Below are 21,999 nucleotides of genomic sequence, written 5' to 3' on the forward strand. Positions count from 1 at the left end.
GAGTCTTTCAGGTTTGGGAGCTAACTGGGGATCTGACAGCACAAAAGGGGTTTGGAAATCTCAAGAGGCGAGATTACCAATCAATATTTTGGAACTCTGTGCGATTCTCAGAGCTCTTTAGTTTTGGCCTCTATTGAAGAGAGCTGTATATTTGTTTTCAGACAGACAATGTCACAACTGTGGCATATGTCAATCATCAGGGTGGGACTTGCAGTCCTCAGGCTATGAAAGAAGTATCCCGGATACTTGTTTGGGCAGAATCCAGCTCCTGTCTAATTTTTGCGGTCCATATCCCAGGTATAGACAATTGGGAAGCGGATTATCTCTGTCGTCAAGCTTTACATCCGGGAGAGTGGTCTCTTCACCCAGATGTGTTTTCAAATTGTTCAGATGTGGGGGCTTCCAGAAATAGATCTGATGGCATCTCATCTAAACAAGAAACTTCCCAGGTACCTGTCCAGGTCCAGGGATCCTCAAGCGGAAGCAGTGGATGCATTGACACTTCCTTGGAGTTATCAACCTGCCTATATTTTTCCGCCTCTAGTTCTTCTTCCAAAAGTGATTTCCAAGATCATCATGGAGCAATCATTTGTACTGCTGGTGGCTCCAGCATGGGCTCACAGGTTTTGGTATGCAGATCTTGTTCGGATGTCCAGTTGCCAACCTTGGCCACTTCCACTAAGGCCAGACCTTCTATCTCAAGGTCTGTTTTTCCACCAGGATCTCAAATCATTAAATTTGAAGGTATGAAAATTGAACGCTTAGTACTTAGTCATAGAGGTTTCTCTGACTCAGTGATTAATACTATGTTGCAGGCTCGTAAATCTGTTTCTAGAAAGATTTATTATCGAGTTTGGAAGACTTACATTTCATGGTGTTCTTCTCATAAAGTCTCTTGGCATTCTTTTAGAATTCCTAGAATTTTACAGTTTCTTCAGGATGGTTTGGATAAGGGTTTGTCTGCGAGTTCCTTGAAAGGACAAATCTCTGCTTTCTGTTTTTATTCCACAGAAAAATTGCTAAACTCCCTGATATTCATTGTTTTGTACAGGCTTGGGTTCGTATCAAGCCTGTCATTAAATCAATCTCTCCTTCTTGGAGTCTTAATTTGGTTTTGAAGGCTTTACAGGCACCTCCGTTTGAGCCTATGCATTCTTTTGACATTAAATTGCTTTCTTGGAAAGTGTTTCTTTTGGCCATCTCTTCTGCTAGAAGAGTTTCTGAATTATCTGCTCTTTCTTGCAAGTCTCCTTTTCTTTTTTTTCATCAGGATAAGGCTTCATTTAAAGGACCAGTCAACACTGTAGATTTGCATAATCAACAAATGCATGATAAGACAATGCAATAGCACTTAGTCTGAACTTTAAATGAGTAGTAGATTTTTGTTAAATAAATTGAAAAGTTATGTCTATTTCCACTCCCCCTGTATCATGTGACAGCCATCAGCCAATCATAAATGCATATATGTATATGCAGTGAATTTTTGCACATGCTCAGTAGGAGTTGGTGACTCAAAAAAGTGTAAATATAAAGACTGTGCACATTTTGTTAATGGAAGTAAATTGGAAAGTTGTTTAAAATTGCATGCTGTATCTGAATCACAAAGTTTAATTTTGACTTGAGTGTCCCTTTTAAATTCTTACCTAAAGTTGTGAATTCCAACAACATTAGTGGGCTTTTAAGAATGAAGCTTCAGTTGATCAGATTTGCAAAGCAGCAACTTAATCTTCTTTGCATACATTTACTAAGTTCTGCCATTTTTATGTTTTTTCTTCTTCAGAAGCAGTTTTTGGTAGAAAAGTTCTTCAGGCAGCTGTTTCAGTTTGATTCTTCTGCTTATAATTTCATTTTTTTTCTTTTCCATTATAAGATTAAAACTTATGATTTGGGTTGTTCATTTTTTTCAGCGGAATTGGTAGTCTTTATTTTTTATCCCTCCCTCTCTAGTGACTCTTGCGTGGAGTTCCACATCTTGGGTATTGCTATCCCATACGTCACTAGCTCATGGACTCTTGCCAATTACATGAAAGAAAACATAATTTATGTAAGAATTTACCTGATAAATTAATTTCTTTCATATTGGCAAGAGTCCATGAGGCCCACCCTTTTTATGGTGGTTATGATTTTTTTTTGTATAAAGCACAATTATTCCAATTCCTTTGTTTATGCTTTTTGCTCCTTTATCACCCCACTTCTTGGCTATTCGTTAAACTGAATTGTGGGTGTAGTGAGAGTTGTATGCCCCCTCCTGGTAAGATTGTATATCCCATACGTCACTAGCTCATGGACTCTTGCCAATATGAAAGAAATGAATTTATCAGGTAAACTCTTACATAAATTATGTTTTTTCTGTTTACCCTAATTCTATTTCAGTCTTAACTGTTTAGTTTATTCTACATTCATTGCTATTTAAGTAGTTCTCAGAAGTAGTAGAAAGCCTATAGCTTGTTTAATATTAAAATAAATGCATGCACCTGGTTTAATTGTAGTTGTATATGGCTATATTAGCTAAAATACACTTTTTTTTTTTTTTTCCTGTCTCAGGTCCATGTGAGAAAATTCACGATGAAAACCTTCGTAAACAGTAAGTTGTTTTTTTTTTTTTTTTTTTTTTGTTCTTTACAATTTGTTATAATTGTGCCAGATGTATTGGTCAAATGTGTTTTGAATGTGTTTACTAATGGCCATGGGCAATATTTCATTCTTCATTATTTGTTGGTGAAACAAAGCCTGAAGCTGTGGTTTTCGGTGCTAAGCTATTTTTGATGCTTGATTGTGCACTGCACTTTTTATTAAATCTGGTGCTGAAAATAGCCGAATGCTACAGATGTGTCTGTTCATTAGCAGAGCTTGAAATAATTCACATGCCTATTTACTAAAAGCTTTTTGGTGGTTGTTGCAGATCCCCCCCCCCCCCCCCCAACTTTTATTTATACATTTTGATCTTTTGATATCTTAATATTTATAAATAGGAGAAATTATTAGGTTTCAAATTATTATACTGCCCCCTCACCCTCAGGTGGCAAGTTTGTGGAGAACACTGAATGGATATTTAACTTTCATGAGACTCCGCAAAGAAATGACTTTACTTTTTATATTCCTTGTTTTTAAAATCTTTATCTGGAATGTCGTTTTCATGTTAAAAATTTAAAAACTTAATTTAAAGCAAAAATTAAGTGTCTCTTAAAAAGAACAGTAAACTGTAAAATGTTTGAGTCTGCATTATGTGCAGAATTATGTAACCATGGTAGCTGTACTTTTTAACTTTTAACAATAAGTTCAATAGTGTCTAAGATTTTTATTTTTTTTATCTAAGGTATGAAAAGAGTTCCCGATACTTGAAAGTTGGCTACGAGAAAGATTTCTTGCGCTATTTACAAAGTCTACTTGCTGAGGTAGAACGTAGAATTCGAAGAGGTCATGCACGATTAGCCTTATCGCAGAATCAGCAGGCATCTGGGGTAAGTGTTTTTAATACTAATAAAGCTTACTTTTAGAAGATGCTGTAAGTCATGTATTGAATATTCTGCTTCAGTGTGTTTTTTTTTTTTTCTTCAAGAATAAAATAATTCTAACACTCTAACATGAAAGTATATCGTGATAACATTTAGGGAGAGGAATATGCAGAGCTATTGTTTGAGCCTTTGGCCTTTTTTATTTTTTCCTGAATTCTGAAATGGTTAGGCAGTTGTACATTGGAGTTTGAGTGCATTGAAGATTTTAAACTGCAGTGTTAACTAAAAATTACAAAGCTGTGGCCGATGAGCAATATTGCTTTTTACTTTATACGTGCTGAACAAAATTGATTACAAAAAGCTATATTAATTTTGCATACACTTTAGATATTCATTTTCTATTGGGCTGAAATAAGAAAACCTGTTCTAGAAAAAAAAATTTCTCTGAGGGAAAAAATACATTTTGAACTTGATTTAAATGTAACAAATGAAACTGCATTGCCCTCTTTTAAAGGGATAGTAAACAACAATTTTCTTTTCTGATTCAGATAGAACATACAATTTTAAACTATCAAATTTATTTCTATTACATTTGCTTCATTCTCTTGTTCATTGCTGAAGCAGCAACATTGCACTACTGGCAGCTAGCTGAACACATCTAGTTAGCCAATCACAAGAGACAAATGTGTGCAGGCACTGGTGTAGGGTATGTGCGTACTCATTTTCAACAAGTGTTACTAAGAACGAAGCACATTTGAAAATAGAAGTGAATTTAAAAGTGTCTTAACATTACATGCTCTATCTGAATCATGCAAGTTTAATTTTGACTTTCCTATCCCTTTAATTTCTAATGGTGTTGTGTTTTAAATAACAGCTGGTTCTTGTGTATATAAGCAAAACAGTTGGTGCCTTTGGGAAAATGTAACAATTAATACAGGGATCAACAAATGTAATCTAGGAGCCAGACACTTTTGGCCCTAACTATGAGATAGCTAAATATCGATCTATAGACTATATTGGAGATGGACTGCACTCTCAAACAGGACAGACTACACATCCCATAACCATGCAAAACTCACAGCCCGGGGTTTGCTCACAACCAGCTGCACAGTGTTCAGTGGCTCAGGCAGTTAACCCCAGACAAGCCTGGCTGCAAAGTCCATAGGGAAAATTACAAAACCAAATTAACACAATACATAGAAAGTCTTGCACTCTGGGCTTTGCTCCCAGGCTTGTCTGGGGGTTTACACTAAACTCTCTCTGCTGTCACCTCTTATTATATGACAATTCTTTGTAAAAGCCAAGACTAATAGATTGAACACAGTGCATTGACACAAACAAATGAATTGACTAACATTACTAAAATTACTACTTAACCAGTACAGATTTTTCTCTTTCAAGATGTATTGAGTCCAAGGATTCATCCATACTTGTGGGATATTCTCCTTTCCAACAGGAAGTGGCAAAGAGAGCACCCACAGCAGAGCTGTCTATATAGCTCCTCCCTTAGCTCCACCCCCCAGTCATTCTCTTTGCCGGCTCTAAGCAATAGGGAGGGTAAAGTGAGTGTGGTGACAAAAATGTTAGTTTTTATTTTCTCAAGCAAAAGTTTGTTATTTTAAATGGTACCGGTGTGTACTTTTCACTCTAGCAGAAAAGGGATGAAGATTTCTGCAAGGAGGATGATGATCTTAGCACTTTGTAACTAAGATCCACTGCTGTTCCCACAGGGGCTGAGGAGTACAGGAAAACTTCAGTTGGGGGAACGGTTTGCATGCTAAGCTGCATTGAGGTATGTTCAGTCAATTTTTTTTCTAGATAGACTGTGATAATTTTAGAAAAGGCTGACAGAATCCCAATGAGGGAAGGGTAAGCTGTATTCAGAGACTTAGTAATGGAATTCCAGCTCGCATAAAGGGCTAAGTTGTTACTGGTGACACTTATAAGAAAAACGTTTTTTATTTAAAGAGATTAACGTTTTGAGGGACTTTGGATGTTCATTTTGGCTTATTTAGGGGTTATTAACCCACATGGCTAGTTTAGAAACACTTTGGTGTGTTTACTTTAGGCCCCACTAACATCGAGTGAGGTGGGAGGGGCCTATTTTCTCGCCTCAGATGCGCAGTTTATTTTACACACAAGACATCCAGCTGCTACTCCGGAGGGTCCTGCTGTACTTGAGGGCCTAAACAAAGCTTTTTCCCCTCAAATCTATCCCTAAGGGCAGGTAGGCGCCACAGCAGAGCTGTGGCAAGGTGCTGAACGTTTTTATACCGGTTTTTTACATTTTGTCAATCCGGTTTTTCCATTAAGGGGTTAATCGTTTATTTGACTGGTGGGGCAATCTTACTAAGGCTTTATGAATCCACTGTGTAAATTTCGAAAAGTTTACTGCTTTTTTACACTGTTTTGCAGAGTTTGCATCTTTTTTTCTCTTAAAGGCACAGTACCGTTTTTTTTTCTAAGTATTGTTTACTTTGAATAAAGTGTTTTCCAAGCTTGCTTGTTTAATTACTAGCCTGTTTAACATGTCTGACACCAAGGAAAATCCTTGTTCAATGTGTTTAGAAGCCATTGTGGAACCCTCTCTTAGAATGTGTCCCACTTGCACTGATAAGTCTATAAATTTTAAAAAGCATATTATAGCACTTAAAAATATAGCGCTAGATGATTCTCAGACAGAAAGAAATGAGGTTATGCCATCTAGCTCTCCCCAAGTGTCACAACCAGTAACGCCCGCACAAGTGACGCCAAGTACCTAGCTAGTGCGTCAACTTCGTTAACTTTACAAGACATGGCCGCAGTTATGAATACAACCCTCAGAGGTTTTATCTAAACTGCCTAGGTTACAAGGGAAGCGTGACAGCTCTGGGTTAAGAACAAATGCTGAGCCTTCTGACGCTTTAGTAGCCGTATCCGATATACCCTCACAATGTTCTGAAGTAGGGGTAAGGGATTTGCTGTCTGAGGAGAGATTTCTGATTCAGTAAAGATGCTCCCTCAGACAGATTCTGATATGACGGCCTTTAAATTTAAGCTTGAACACCTCCGCTTGTTGCTCAGGGAGGTATTAGCGACTGGATGATTGTGACCCTATAGTGGTCCAAGAGAAATTGTGTAAGATGGACAAATACTTAGAGGTTCCTGTTTACACTGATATTTTTCCAGTCCCTAAGAGGATTGCGAACATTGTTACTAAGGAGTGGGATAGACCAGGTATACCGTTCGCTCCCCCTCCTGTTTTTAAGAAAATGTTTCCCATATCTGACACCATGCGGGACTCGTGGCAGACGGTCCCTAAGGTGGAGGGAGCTAGTTCTACTCTCGCCAAGCGTACAACTATACCTATCGAAGACAGTTGTGCTTTCAAAGATCCTATGGATAGAAAATTAGAGGGTCTCCTAAAGAAAATTTTTGTTCATCAAGGTTTTCTTCTCCAACCTATTGCGTGCATTGTTCCTGTAACTACTGCAGCTGCTTTCTGGTTCGAGGCTCTGGAAGAGGCTCTTCAGGTGGAGACTCCATTAGAGGATATTATGGATAGCATTAAGGTCCTTAAGCTGGCTAATTCTTTCATTACAGATGCCGCTTTTCAACTGGCTAAATTAGCGGCAAAGAATTCAGGTTTTGCCATTTTAGCACGCAGGGCGTTATGGCTTAAGTCCTGGTCTGCTGATGTGTCATCAAAATCTAAACTTTTGAACATCCCTTTCAAAGGAAAGACCCTATTCGGGCCTGAACTGAAAGAGATTTCAGACATCACTGGAGGGAAAGGCCGTGCCCTCCCTCAGGATAAAACAAATAAAATGAGGACCAAACAAAATAATTTTCGTTCCTTTCGAAACTTCAAGGGTGATCCCTCTTCCCCGGCTGCGAAGCAAGAGTGGAATTTTGCCCAATCCAAGTCAGTCTGGAGACCTAACCAGGCTTGTAACAAGGGTAAACAGGCCAAGAAGCCTGCTGCTGCCTCTAAGACAGCATGAAGGGGTAGCCCCCGATCCGGGACCGGATCTAGTAGGGGGCAGACTCTCTCTCTTCGCCCAGGCTTGGGCAAGATGTTCACGATTCCTGGGTTTTAGAAATTGTTACCCAGTGCTATCTTCTGGAATTCAAAGACTCCCCCCCCCCCCCCCCCCCCGGGGGGAGGTTTCACATTTCTCAATTGTCTGCAAACCAGACAGAGAGAGGCCTTCTTACGCTGTGTATAAGACCTACATACCATGGGAGTGATTCGCCCAGTTCCAAAAGCGGAACAAGGGCTAGGGTTTTACTCAAACCTGTTTGTGGTTCCCAAAAAAGAAGGAACTTTCAGACCAATCCTGGATCTCAAAATTATAAACAAATTTCTCAAGGTACCATCCATCGTTCAAGATAAAGACTATTCGGACTATTCTGCCTCTGATCCAGGAGGGTCAATATATGACCACCGTGGACTTAAAGGATGCGTATCTGCACATCCCTATTCAGAGATCAATTCCTCAGATTCGCCTTTCTGGACAGACATTACCATTTTGTGGCCCTTCCCTTCGGGTTGGCCACGGCTCCCAGAATTTTCACAAAGGTGCTAGGGTCCCTTCTGGCGGTTCTAAGACTGCGGAGCATAGCAGTGGCGCCTTATCTAGACGACATCTTAATTCAAGCGTCGACCTTCCAGCTAGCCAAGTCTCACACGGAAATAGTGTTGGCTTTTCTGAGATCTCATGGGTGGAAGGTGAACATAAAAAAGAGTTCTCTCTTCCCTCTCACAAGAGTTTCCTTCCTAGGGACTCTGATTGATTCGGTAGAAATGAAAATATTTCTGACGGAGGTCAGGAAATCAAAACTCATAACCACCTGCCGAGCTCTTCATTCTATTCCTCGGACATCATTGGCTCAGTGTATGGAGGTAATCTGACTTATGGTAGCGGCAATGGACATAGTTCCTTTTGCCCGCCTACAGCTCAGACCACTGCAGCTATGCATGCTCGAACAGTGGAATGGGGATTATGCAGATTTATCTCCTCAAATACATCTGGATCAGAAGACCAGAGATTCTCTTCTCTGGTGGTTGTCTCAGAACCACCTGTCTCAGGGAATGTGTTTCCGAAGACTAGAGTGGCTCATAGTAACGATAGATGCCAGCCTACTGGGCTGGGGTGCAGTCTGGAACTCCCTGAAAGCACAGGGCTTATGGTCTCAGGACAAAGCTCTCCTCCCGATAAACATTCTAGAACTGAGAGCAATATTCAATGCGCTTCAGGCGTTGCCTCAGCTGGCTGCGGCCAAATTCATCAGATTTCAGTAGGACAACATCACGACTGTAGCTTATATCAATCATCAAGGAGGAACACTGAGTTCTCTAGCGATGATGGAGGTAACCAAAATAATCCGATGGGCGGAGACTCACTCTCGCCATCTTTCAGCAATCCATATCCCAGGGGTAGAGAACTGGGAGGCGGATTTCCTAAGTCGCCAGACTTTTCATCCGCTGGAGTGGGAGCTCCATCCGGAAGTATTTGCCCGGCCTATGTATTTCCACCGTTTCCTCTCCTTCCATGTCTGGTTGCCAGAATCAAGCAGGAGAGAGCTTCAGTGATTTTAATAGCACCTGCGTGGCCACGCAGGACTTGGTATGCAGATCTGGTGGACATGTCATCTGTTCCACCGTGGACTCTGCGATGAGGCAGGACCTTCTAATCCAGAGTCCATTCAAGCATCCAAATCTAATTTCTCCAACATAGGTGTGTCCGGTCCACGGCGTCATCCTTACTTGTGGGATATTCTCTTCCCCAACAGGAAATGCAAAGAGCCCAGCAAAGCTGGTCACATGATCCCTCCTAGGCTCCGCCTTCCCCAGTCATTCTCTTTGCCGTTGTACAGGCAACATCTCCACGGAGATGGCTTAGAGTTTTTTGGTGTTTAAATGTAGTTTTTATTATTCAATCAAGAGTTTATTTTAAAATAGTGCTGGTATGTACTATTTACTCTGAAACAGAAAAGAGATGAAGATTTCTGTTTGTAAGAGGAAAATGATTTTAGCAACCGTTACTAAAATCGATGGCTGTTTCCACACAGGACTGTTGAGAGGAATTAACTTCAGTTGGGGGAAACAGTGAGCAGACTTTTGCTGCTTGAGGTATGACACATTTCTAACAAGACTCGGTAATGCTGGAAGCTGTCATTTTCCCTATGGGAACCGGTAAATGAATGGCTTCATTAGGGCTTAAAAAACTGGTAGACATTTTTCTGGGCTAAAACGATTACTTTACTAAGTATATTTGGCAGATTATTACTTTTAATAGTTGTTAAATCTTGGGGATTGTTTTAATAAAAACGGCAGGCACTGTATTGGACACCTTTTTCACTGGGGGCCTTTTCTAGTCATAGACAGAGCCTCATTTTCGCGCCTCTAATGCGCAGTTGTTTTTGGAAAGCATGGCATGCAGATGCATGTGTGAGGAGCTAAGAACCACTGAAAAAGCTTATAGAAGGCATCATTTGGTATCGTATTCCCCTCTGGGCTTGGTTGGGTCTCAGCAAAGCAGATACCTGGGACTGTATAGGGGTTAAATGTAAAAACGGCTCCGGTTCCGTTATTTTAAGGGTTAAAGCTTTCAAATTTGGTGTGCAATACTTTTAAGGCTTTAAGTTACTGTGGTGAAATTTTGGTGAAATTTGAACAATTCCTTCATACTTTTTCACATATTCAGTAATAAAGTGTGTTCAGTTTGAAATTTAAAGGGACAGTAACGGTTTTATTGTAAAACGTTTTTTGTGCTTTGTTGACAAGTTTAAGCCTGTTCAACATGTCTGAACCATCAGATAACGATGTTCTATATGTATGAAAGCCAATGTGTCTCCCCATTTAAATATATGTGATATATTTGTGTCATAATGTCCAAACAAAGTAGGGATAATAATGCCATAGATATGATATTGCCCAAGATGATTCCTCTAATGAGGGGAGTAAGCATGGTACTGCATCATCCCCTTCTGTGTCTACACCAGTTTTGCCCACACAAGAGGCCCCTAGTACATCTAGTGCGCCAATACTTATTACCATACAACAATTAATGGCTGTAATGGATAATTCTATTGCATGCATTTTTTCCAAAATGCCTACTTATCAGAGAAAGCGTGATTGCTCTGTTTTAAACACTGAAGAGCAAGAGGACGCTGATGATATCTGTTCTGACATACCCTCACACCTATCTGAAGGGGCCAGGAGGGAGGTTTTGTCTGAGGGAGAAATTTCAGATTCAGGGAAAATTTCTCAACAAGCAGAACCTGATATTGTAACTTTTAAATTTAAATTTCAACATCTCCACGCACTACTTAAGGAGGTATTATCTACTCTGGATGATTGTGACAATTTGGTAATTCCAGAGAAATTAGGTAAGATGGACAAGTTCCTAGAGGTTCCGGTGCCCCCCGATGTTTTTCCTATACCCAAGCGGGTGGCGGACATAGTAAATAAGGAGTGGGAAAGGCCCGGCATACCTTTTGTCCTCCCCCTATATTTAAGAAATTAGTTCCTATAGTCGACCCCAGAAAGGACTTATAGCATACAGTCCCCAAGGTCGAGGGGGCGGTTTCTACTCTAAACAAACGCACTCCTATTCCTATAGAAGATAGTTGTGCTTTCAAGATCCTATGGATTAAAGGTTAGAGGGTTTGCTTAAAAAGATGTTTGTTCAGCAAGGTTACCTTCTACAACCAATTTCATGCATTGTTCCTGTCACTACAGCTGCGTGTTTCTGGTTCGAAGAACTAGAAAAGTCGCTCAATACAGAATCTTCGTACGAGGAGGTTTTGGACAGAGTTCAAGCTCTTAAATTGGCTAACTCTTTTTTATTTTAGATGCCGCTTTGCAATTAGCTAGATTAGCGGCGAATAATTCAGGGTTTGCTATCGTGGCGCGCAGAGCGCTTTTGCTTAACATCCCTTTCAAGGGTAAAACACTGTTTGGCCCTGACTTGAAAGAGATTATTTCAGACATCACTGGGGGAAAGGGCCACGCCCTTCCTCTGGATAGGTCTTTTAAGGCTAAAAAGAAGCCAAATTTTCGTCCCTTTCGCAGAAACGGACCAGCCTCAAATTCTACACCCTCTAAGCAAGAGGGTAATACTTCTCAAACCAAGCCAGCCTGGAGGCCGATGCAAGGCTGGAACAAGGGTAAGCAGGCCAAGTCACCTGCCACTGCTACCAAAACAGCATGAAGTGTTGGCCCCCGATCTGGGAAGGATCTGGTGGGGGGCAGACTTTCTCTCTTTGCTCAGGCTGGGGCAAGAGATGTTCAGGATCCTTGGGCGCTAGAAATAGTTTCTCAAGGTTATCTCCTGGAATTCAGGGAACTACCCCCAAGGGGAAGGTTCCACGGGTCTCAATTATCTTCGAACAGGCATTCTTACACTGTGTAGAAGACCTGTTAAGCATGGGAGTGATTCATCCTGTTCCATTAGGAGAACAAGGGATGGGTTTTTACTCCAACCTGTTCATAATTCCCAAAAAAGAGGGAACATTCAGACCTATTTTAGATCTCAAGATTCTAAACAAGTTTCTAAGGGTTTCATCATTCAAAATGGAAACCATTTGAACGATCCTTCCTACCATCCAGGAAGGTCAATTCATGACCACGGTGGACTTAAAGGATGCGTACCTACGTATTCCTATCCACAAGGAACATTTTCGGTTCCTAAGGTTCGTCTTTCTGGACCAGCATTACCTGTGGCACTTCCATTCGGATTAGCCACTGCTCCAAGGATTTTCACAAGGGTACTAGGGTCCCTTCTAGCGGTGCTAAGACCAAGGGGCATTGCAGTAGTACCTTACGTGGACGACATCCTGATTCAAGTGTCGTCTCTGTCAAAAGCAAGGGCTCATACGGACATTGTCCTAGCCTTTCTCAGATTTCACAGGTGGAAAGTGAACATAGAAAAAAGTTCTCTGTCCCCGTCAACAAGAGTTCCCTTCTTGGGAACAATAGTTTCCTTAGAAATGAAGGTTTTTCTGACAGAGGCCAGAAGATCAAAACTTCTAAGCTCTTGTCAGGTACTTCATTATGTTCTTCTTCCTTCCATAGCGCAGTCCATGGAAGTAATAGGTTTGATGGTTGCGGCAATGGACATAGTTCCTTTTGCACGAATTCATCTAAGACCATTGCACCTGTGCATGCTCAGACAGTGGAATGGGGATTATACAGACTTGTCTCCGACGATACAAGTAGATCAAATAACCAGAGATTCACTCCGTTGGTGGCTGACCCTGGACAACCTGTCACAGGGAATGAGCTTCCGCAGACCAGAATAGGTCATTGTCACGACCGACGCCAGTCTGGTGGGCTGGGGCGCGGTCTGGGAACCCCTGAAAACTCAGGGTCTATGGTTTCGGGAAGACTCTCTTCTCCCGATAAACATAATGGAACTGAGAGCGATATTCAATGCTCTCAAGGCTTGGCCTCGACTAGCAAAGGCCAAGTTCATAAGGTTTCAATCAGACATCATGACGACTGTTACATATATCAACCATCAGGGGGTAACAAGGAGTTCCCTGGCGATGGAGGAGCATCCGGGGGAGTGGGAACTCCATCTGGAAATCTTTGCCCAAATAACTCAATTATGGGGCATTCCAGACATGGTTCTGATGGCCTCTCGTCAGAACTTCATGGTCCCTTGTTACGGGTCCAAATCCAGGGATCCCAAGGCGACTCTATTGGATACGATAGTAGCACCTTGGATCTTCAACCTAGCTTATGTATTCCCACCGTTTCCTCTCATTCCCAGGCTGGTAGCCAGGATCAATCTGGAGAGGGCTTCGGTGACCTTGATAGTTCCTGTGTGGCCACGCAGGACTTGGTATGCAGACCTGGTGAATGTGTCATCGGCTCCACCATGGAAGCTACCTTTGAGACAGGACCTTCTTATTCAGGGTCCATTCGAACATCCGAATCTGGTTTTCCTCCAACTGACTGCTTGGAGTTTGAACGCTTGATTTTATCAAAGCGTGGGTTTTCAGATTCTGTAATAGATACTCTTATTCAGGCTAGAAAGCCTGTAACTAGAAAAATTTACCATAATATATGGAAAAAATATATCTGTTGGTGTGAATCTAAAGGATTCCCATGGAACAAGATAAAAATTCCTAAGATTCTTTCTACAAGAAGGTTTGGAGAAAGGATTTTCTGCGAGTTCTCTGAAGGGACAGATCTCTGCTTTATCTGTTTTACTTCACAAAAGGCTGGCAGCTGTGCCAGACGTTTAAGCGTTTGTTCAGGCTCTGGTTAGAATCAAGCCTGTTTACAGACCTTTGACTCTTCCCTGGAGTCTTAATCTAGTTCTTTCAGTTTTTCAAGGGGTTCCGTTTGAACCCTTACATTCCGTAGATATTAAGTTATTATCTTGGAAAGTTTTGTTTTAGGTTGCAATTTCTTCCGCTAGAAGAGTTTCTGAGTTATCTGCTCTGCAGTGTTCTCCGCCCTATCTGGTCCATGCAGATAAGGTGGTTTTTACGTACTGAGCCTGGTTTTCTTCCGAAGGTTGTTTCCAACAAAAATATTAACCAGGAGATAGTTGTACCTTCTTTGAATCCAGTTTCATAGAAGGAACGTTTGTTACACAATTTGGACGTTGTCCGTGCTCTAAAATTCTATTTAGATGCTACAAAGGATTTCAGTCAAACATCTTCCTTGTTTGTTGTTTATTCTGGTAAAAGGAGAGGTCAAAAAGCAACTTCTACCTCTCTATCTTTTTGGCTTAAAAGCATCATCAGATTGGCTTATGAGACTGCCGGACGGCAGCCTCCTGAAAGAATCACAGCTCATTCCACTAGGGCCGTGGCTTCCACATGGGCCTTTAAGAACGAGGCTTCTGTTGATCAGATATGTAAGGCAGTGACTTGGTCTTCACTGCACACTTTTACCAAATTTTACAAATTTGATACTTTTGCTTCTTCTGAGGCTATTTTTGGGAGAAAGGTTTTGCAAACCGTGGTGCCTTCCATCTAGGTGACCTGATTTGCTCCCTCCCATCATCCGTGTCCTAAAGCTTTGGTATTGGTTCCCACAAGTAAGGATGACGCCGTGGACCGGACACACCTATGTTGGAGAAAACAGAATTTATGTTTACCTGATAAATTACTTTCTCCAACGGTGTGTCCGGTCCACGGCCCGCCCTGGTTTTTTAATCAGGTCTGATGATTTATTTTCTTTAACTACAGTCACCACGGTATCATATGATTTCTCCTATGCAAATATTCCTCCTTTACGTCGGTCGAATGACTGGGGAAGGCGGAGCCTAGGAGGGATCATGTGACCAGCTTTGCTGGGCTCTTTGCCATTTCCTGTTGGGGAAGAGAATATCCCACAAGTAAGGATGACGCCGTGGACCGGACACACCGTTGGAGAAAGTAATTTATCAGGTAAACATAAATTCTGTTTTCTCTGCGTCTGACTGCTTGGAGATTGAACGCCTGATTTTATCAAAGCGGTCATTGATACCCTGATTCAGGCTAGAAAGCCTGTCGCCAGGAAAATCTATCATAAGATATGGCAGATGTCCCAGACGTTCAGGCGTTTAGTCAGGCTTTAGTCAGAATCAAGCCTGTATTTAAACCTGTTGCTCCGCCATGGAGCCTAAACTTAGTTCTTAAAGTTCTTCAAGGGGTTCCGTTTGAACCTATGCATTCCATAGATATTAAGTGTCTATCTTGGAAAGTTCTGTTTTTAGTAGCTATCTCTTCGGTTCGAAGAGTTTCTAAGTTATCTACTTTACAGTGTGATTCACCTTATCTTGTGTTCCATGCAGATAAGGTGGTTTTGCTTACCAAACCTGGATTCCTTCCTAAGGTTGTGTCTAATAGGAATATCAATCAGGAAATTGTTGTTCCTTCTCTGTGTCGTAATCCTTCTTCCAAGAAGGAACGTCTGTTGCACAATCTTGATGTGGTTCATGCTTTAAAGTTCTACTTGCAAGCAACTAAAGATTTCCGTCAAACATCTTCATTGTTTGTCTATTCTGGTAAGCGGAGAGGTCAAAAGACTACGGCTACCTCTCTTTCCTTTTGGCTGAAAAGCATCATCCGTTTGGCTTATGAGACTGCTGGCCAGCAGCCTCGTTAAAGAATTACTGCTCATTCTACTAGAGCAGTGGCTTCCACATGGGCTTTTAAAAATGAGGCTTCTGTTGAATAGATTTGTAAGGCGCGGCGACTTGGTCTTCGCTTCATACTTTTTCCAAATTTTACAAATTCGATACTTTTGCTTCTTCGAAGGCTATTTCTTTCATGTAATTAGCAAGAGTCCATGAGCTAGTGACGTATGGGATATACATTCCTACCAGGAGGGGCAAAGTTTCCCAAACCTCAAAATGCCTATAAATACACCCCTCACCACACCCACAATTCAGTTTTACAAACTTTGCCTCCAAGGGAGGTGGTGAAGTAAGTTTGTGCTAGATTCTACGTTGATATGCGCTCCGCAGCAAGTTGGAGCCCGGTTTTCCTCTCAGCGTGCAGTGAATGTCAGAGGGATGTGAAGAGAGTATTGCCTATTGAATGCAGTGATCTCCTTCTACGGGATCTATTTCATAAGGTTCTCTGTTATCGGTCGTAGAGATTCATCTCTTACCTCCCTTTTCAGATCGACGATATACTCTTATATTTACCATTTCCTCTACTGATTCTCGTTTCAGTACTGGTTTGGCTTTCTACAAACATGTAGATGAGTGTCCTGGGGTAAGTAAGTCTTATTTTCTGTGACACTCTAAGCTATGGTTGGGCACTTTATTTATAAAGTTCTAAATATATGTATTCAAACATTTATTTGCCTTGACTCAGAATGTTCAACTTTCCTTATTTCCAGACAGTCAGTTTCATATTTGGGATTATGCTTTAAATTATCATATTTTTTCTTACCTCAAAAATTTGACTTTTTTCCCTGTGGGCTGTTAGGCTCGCGGGGGCTGAAAATGCTTCATTTTATTGCGTCATTCTTGGCGCGGACTTTTTTGGCGCAAAAATTCTTTTCCGTTTCCGGCGTCATACGTGTCGCCGGAAGTTGCGTCATTTTTGACGTTATTTTGCGCCAAAAATGTTGGCGTTCCGGATGTGGCGTCATTTTTGGCGCCAAAAGCATTTAGGCGCCAAATAATGTGGGCGTCTTATTTGGCGCCAAAAAATATGGGCGTCGCTTTTGTCTCCACATTATTTCAGTCTCATTTTTCATTTGCTTCTGGTTGCTAGAAGCTTGATGTTTGGCATTTTTTTCCCATTCCTGAAACTGTCTTATAAGGAATTTGATCTATTTTGCTTTATATGTTGTTTTTTCTCTTACATATTGCAAGATGTCTCACGTTGCATCTGAGCCAGAAGATACTACAGGAAAACCACTGCCTGCTGGATCTACCAAAGCTAAGTGTATCTGCTGTAAACTTTTGGTAGCTATTCCTCCAGCTGTTGTTTGTAATAATTGTCATGACAAACTTGTTAAAGCAGATAATATTTCCTTTAGTGATGTACCATTGCCTGTTGCAGTTCCCTCAACATCTAAGGTGCAGAATGTTCCTGATAACATAAGAGATTTTGTTTCTGAATCCATAAAGAAGGCTTTGTCTGTTATTTCTCCTTCTAGTAAACGTAAAAAGTCTTTTAAATCTTCTCTCTCTACAGATGAATTTTTAAATGAACACCATCATTCTGATTCTTTGGACTCTTCTGGTTCAGAGGATTCTATCTCAGAGATTGATGCTGATAAATCTTCATATTTATTTAAGATGGAATTTATTCGCTCTTTACTTAAAGAAGTACTAATTGCTTTAGAAATAGAGGATTCTAGTCCTCTTGATACTAATTCTATACGTTTGGATAAGGTTTTTAAAGCTCCTGCGGTTATTCCAGAAGTCTTTCCTGTTCCTAATGCTATTTCTGCAGTAATTTCTAAGGAATGGGATAAATTGGGTAATTCATTTACTCCTTCTAAACGTTTTAAGCAATTATATCCTGTTCCGCCTGACAGGTTAGAATTTTGGGACAAAATCCCTAAAGTTGATGGGGCTATTTCTACCCTTGCTAAACGTACTACCATTCCTACGTCAGATGGTACCTCGTTTAAGGATCCTTTAGATAGAAAAATTGAATCTTTTCTAAGAAAAGCTTATCTATGTTCAGGTAATCTTCTTAGACCTGCTATATCATTGGCTGATGTTGCTGCAGCTTCAACTTTTTGGTTGGAAACTCTAGCGCAACAAGTAACAAATCGTGATTCTCATGATATTATTATTCTTCTCCAGCATGCTAATAATTTCATCTGTGATGCCATTTTTGATATTATTAGAGTTGATGTTAGGTTTATGTCTCTGGCTATCTTAGCCAGAAGAGCTTTATGGCTTAAGACCTGGAATGCTGATATGGCTTCTAAATCAACTCTACTTTCCATTTCTTTCCAGGGAAACAAATTATTTGGTTCTCAGTTGGATTCTATTATTTCAACTGTTACTGGTGGGAAAGGAACTTTTTTACCACAGGATAAAAAGTCTAAAGGTAAAAACAGGGCTAACAATCGTTTTCGTTCCTTTCGTTTCAACAAAGAACAAAAGCCTGATCCTTCGTCCTCAGGAGCAGTTTCAGTTTGGAAACCATCTCCAGTCTGGAATAAATCCAAGCCTGCTAGAAAGGCAAAGCCTGCTTCTAAGTTCACATGAAGGTACGGCCCTCATTCCAGTTCAGCTGGTAGGGGGCAGGTTACGTTTTTTCAAAGAAATTTGGATCAATTCTGTTCACAATCTTTGGATTCAGAACATTGTTTCAGAAGGGTACAGAATTGGTTTCAAGATGAGACCTCCTGCAAAGAGATTTTTTCTTTCCCATGTCCCAGTAAATCCAGTGAAAGCTCAAGCATTTCTGAATTGTGTTTCAGATCTAGAGTTGGCTGGAGTAATTATGCCAGTTCCAGTTCCGGAACAGGGGATGGGGTTTTATTCAAATCTCTTCATTGTACCAAAGAAGGAGAATTCCTTCAGACCAGTTCTGGATCTAAAATTATTGAATCGTTATGTAAGGATACCAACGTTCAAGATGGTAACTGTAAGGACTATATTGCCTTTTGTTCAGCAAGGGAATTATATGTCCACAATAGATTTACAGGATGCATATCTGCATATTCCGATTCATCCAGATCATTATCAGTTCCTGAGATTCTCTTTTCTAGACAAGCATTACCAATTTGTGGCTCTACCGTTTGGCCTTGCTACAGCTCCAAGAATTTTCACAAAGATTCTCGGTGCCCTTCTGTCTGTAATCAGAGAACAGGGTATTGTGGTATTTCCTTATTTGGACGATATCTTGGTACTTGCTCAGTCTTTACATTTAGCAGAATCTCATACGAATCGACTTGTGTTGTTTCTTCAAGATCATGGTTGGAGGATCAATTTACCAAAAAGTTCTTTGATTCCTCAAACAAGGGTAACCTTTCTGGGTTTCCAGATAGATTCAGTGTCCATGACTCTGTCTTTAACAGACAAGAGACGTCTAAAATTGATTACAGCCTGTCGAAACCTTCAGTCTCAATCATTCCCTTCGGTAGCCTTATGCATGGAAATTCTAGGTCTTATGACTGCTGCATCGGACGCGATCCCCTTTGCTCGTTTTCACATGCGACCTCTTCAGCTCTGTATGCTGAACCAATGGTGCAGGGATTACACGAAGATATATCAATTAATATCTTTAAAACCGATTGTTCGGCACTCTCTAACGTGGTGGACAGATCACCTTCGTTTAATTCAGGGGGCTTCTTTTGTTCTTCCGACCTGGACTGTAATTTCAACAGATGCAAGTCTCACAGGTTGGGGAGCTGTGTGGGGATCTCTGACGGCACAAGGAGTTTGGGAATCTCAGGAGGTGAGATTACCGATCAATATCTTGGAACTCCGTGCAGTTTTCAGAGCTCTTCAGTTTTGGCCTCTTCTGAAGAGAGAATCGTTCATTTGTTTTCAGACAGACAATGTCACAACTGTGGCATACATCAATCATCAAGGAGGGACTCACAGTCCTCTGGCTATGAAAGAAGTATCTCGAATTTTGGTTTGGGCAGAATCCAGCTCCTGTCTAATCTCTGCGGTTCATATCCCAGGTGTAGACAATTGGGAAGCGGATTATCTCAGTCGCCAAACGTTGCATCCGGGCGAATGGTCTCTTCACCCAGAGGTATTTCTTCAGATTGTTCAAATGTGGGGGCTCCCAGAGATAGATCTGATGGCCTCTCATCTAAACAAGAAACTTCCCAGGTATCTGTCCAGATCCCGGGATCCTCAGGCGGAGGCAGTGGATGCATTATCACTTCCTTGGAAGTATCATCCTGCCTATATCTTTCCGCCTCTAGTTCTTCTTCCAAGAGTAATCTCCAAGATTCTGAGGGAATGCTCGTTTGTTCTGCTAATAGCTCCGGCATGGCCTCACAGGTTTTGGTATGCGGATCTTGTCCGGATGGCATCTTGCCAACCATGGACTCTTCCGTTAAGACCAGACCTTCTGTCACAAGGTCCTTTTTTCCATCCGGATCTGAAATCCTTAAATTTAAAGGTATGGAGATTGAACGCTTGATTCTTGGTCATAGAGGTTTCTCTGACTCCGTGATTAATACTATGTTACAGGCTCGTAAATCTGTATCTCGAGAGATATATTATAGAGTCTGGAAGACTTATATTTCTTGGTGTCTTTCTCATCATTTTTCTTGGCATTCTTTTAGAATACCGAGAATTTTACAGTTTCTTCAGGATGGTTTAGATAAGGGTTTGTCCGCAAGTTCTTTGAAAGGACAAATCTCCGCTCTTTCTGTTCTTTTTCACAGAAAGATTGCTATTCTTCCTGATATTCATTGTTTTGTACAAGCTTTGGTTCGTATAAAACCTGTCATTAAGTCAATTTCTCCTCCTTGGAGTTTGAATTTGGTTCTGGGAGCTCTTCAAGCTCCTCCGTTTGAACCTATGCATTCATTGGACATTAAATTACTTTCTTGGAAAGTTTTGTTCCTTTTGGCCATCTCTTCTGCTAGAAGAGTTTCTGAATTATCTGCTCTTTCGTGTGAGTCTCCTTTTCTGATTTTTCATCAGGATAAGGCGGTGTTGCGAACTTCTTTTGAATTTTTACCTAAAGTTGTGAATTCCAACAACATTAGTAGAGAAATTGTGGTTCCTTCATTATGTCCTAATCCTAAGAATTCTAAGGAGAAATCGTTGCATTCTTTGGATGTTGTTAGAGCTTTGAAATATTATGTTGAAGCTACGAAATCTTTTCGTAAGACTTCTAGTCTATTTGTTATCTTTTCCGGTTCTAGAAAAGGCCAGAAAGCTTCTGCCATTTCTTTGGCATCTTGGTTGAAATCTTTAATTCATCTTGCCTATGTTGAGTCGGGTAAAACTCCGCCTCAGAGAATTACAGCTCATTCTACTAGGTCAGTTTCTACTTCCTGGGCGTTTAGGAATGAAGCTTCGGTTGACCAGATCTGCAAAGCAGCAACTTGGTCCTCTTTGCATACTTTTACTAAATTCTACCATTTTGATGTATTTTCTTCTTCTGAAGCAGTTTTTGGTAGAAAAGTACTTAGGCAGCGGTTTCAGTTTGAATCTTCTGCTTATGTTTTTCGTTAAACTTTATTTTGGGTGTGGATTATTTTCAGCAGGAATTGGCTGTCTTTATTTTATCCCTCCCTCTCTAGTGACTCTTGTGTGGAAAGATCCACATCTTGGGTAGTCATTATCCCATACGTCACTAGCTCATGGACTCTTGCTAATTACATGAAAGAAAACATAATTTATGTAAGAACTTACCTGATAAATTCATTTCTTTCATATTAGCAAGAGTCCATGAGGCCCGCCCTTTTTTGTGGTGGTTATGATTTTGTATAAAGCACAATTATTCCAATTCCTTATTTTATATGCTTTCGCACTTTTTTATCACCCCACTTCTTGGCTATTCGTTAAACTGAATTGTGGGTGTGGTGAGGGGTGTATTTATAGGCATTTTGAGGTTTGGGAAACTTTGCCCCTCCTGGTAGGAATGTATATCCCATACGTCACTAGCTCATGGACTCTTGCTAATATGAAAGAAATGAATTTATCAGGTAAGTTCTTACATAAATTATGTTTTTTGGGGGAGAGGTTCTACAAGCAGTGGTGCCTTCCGTTTAGGTACCTGTCTTGTCCCTCCCTTCATCCGTGTCCTAAAGCTTTGATATTGGTATCCTACAAGTATGGATGAATCCGTGGACTCTATACATCTTGCAAGAGAAAGCAGAATTTATGCTTACCTGATAAATTTCTTTCTCTTGCGATGTATCGAGTCCACGGCCCGCCCTGTCTATTTAAGACAGGTAGTGTATTTTTGATTTAAAAAACTTCAGTCACCTCTGCACCCTATAGTTTCTCCTTTTCTGGGGGGTGGAGCTAAGGGAGAAGCTATATAGACAGCTCTGCTGTGGGTGCTCTCTTTGCCACTTCCTGTTGGGAAGGAGAATATCCCACAAGTATGGATGAATCCGTGGACTCGATACATCGCAAGAGAAATTTATCAGGTAAGC

The 21,999-nt window shown here is 40.9% G+C and overlaps 1 protein-coding gene across 1 annotated transcript in view; it reads left to right on the forward strand.

Annotated features, from left to right (window-relative positions):
• The window catches only part of LUC7L3 (LUC7 like 3 pre-mRNA splicing factor), a 122,515-nt gene that overhangs the window by 16,957 nt on the left and 83,559 nt on the right, over positions 1–21,999 (forward strand). The window contains exons 3-4 of the mRNA XM_053721670.1: positions 2,545–2,584; positions 3,317–3,461. Of these exons, the coding sequence (XP_053577645.1) occupies positions 2,545–2,584; positions 3,317–3,461 (185 nt within the window). The remainder of the gene's footprint in view (positions 1–2,544; positions 2,585–3,316; positions 3,462–21,999) is intronic.

The sequence above is a fragment of the Bombina bombina genome, chromosome 1 (assembly GCF_027579735.1).
Source record: "Bombina bombina isolate aBomBom1 chromosome 1, aBomBom1.pri, whole genome shotgun sequence".
Lineage (NCBI taxonomy): Eukaryota > Metazoa > Chordata > Amphibia > Anura > Bombinatoridae > Bombina > Bombina bombina.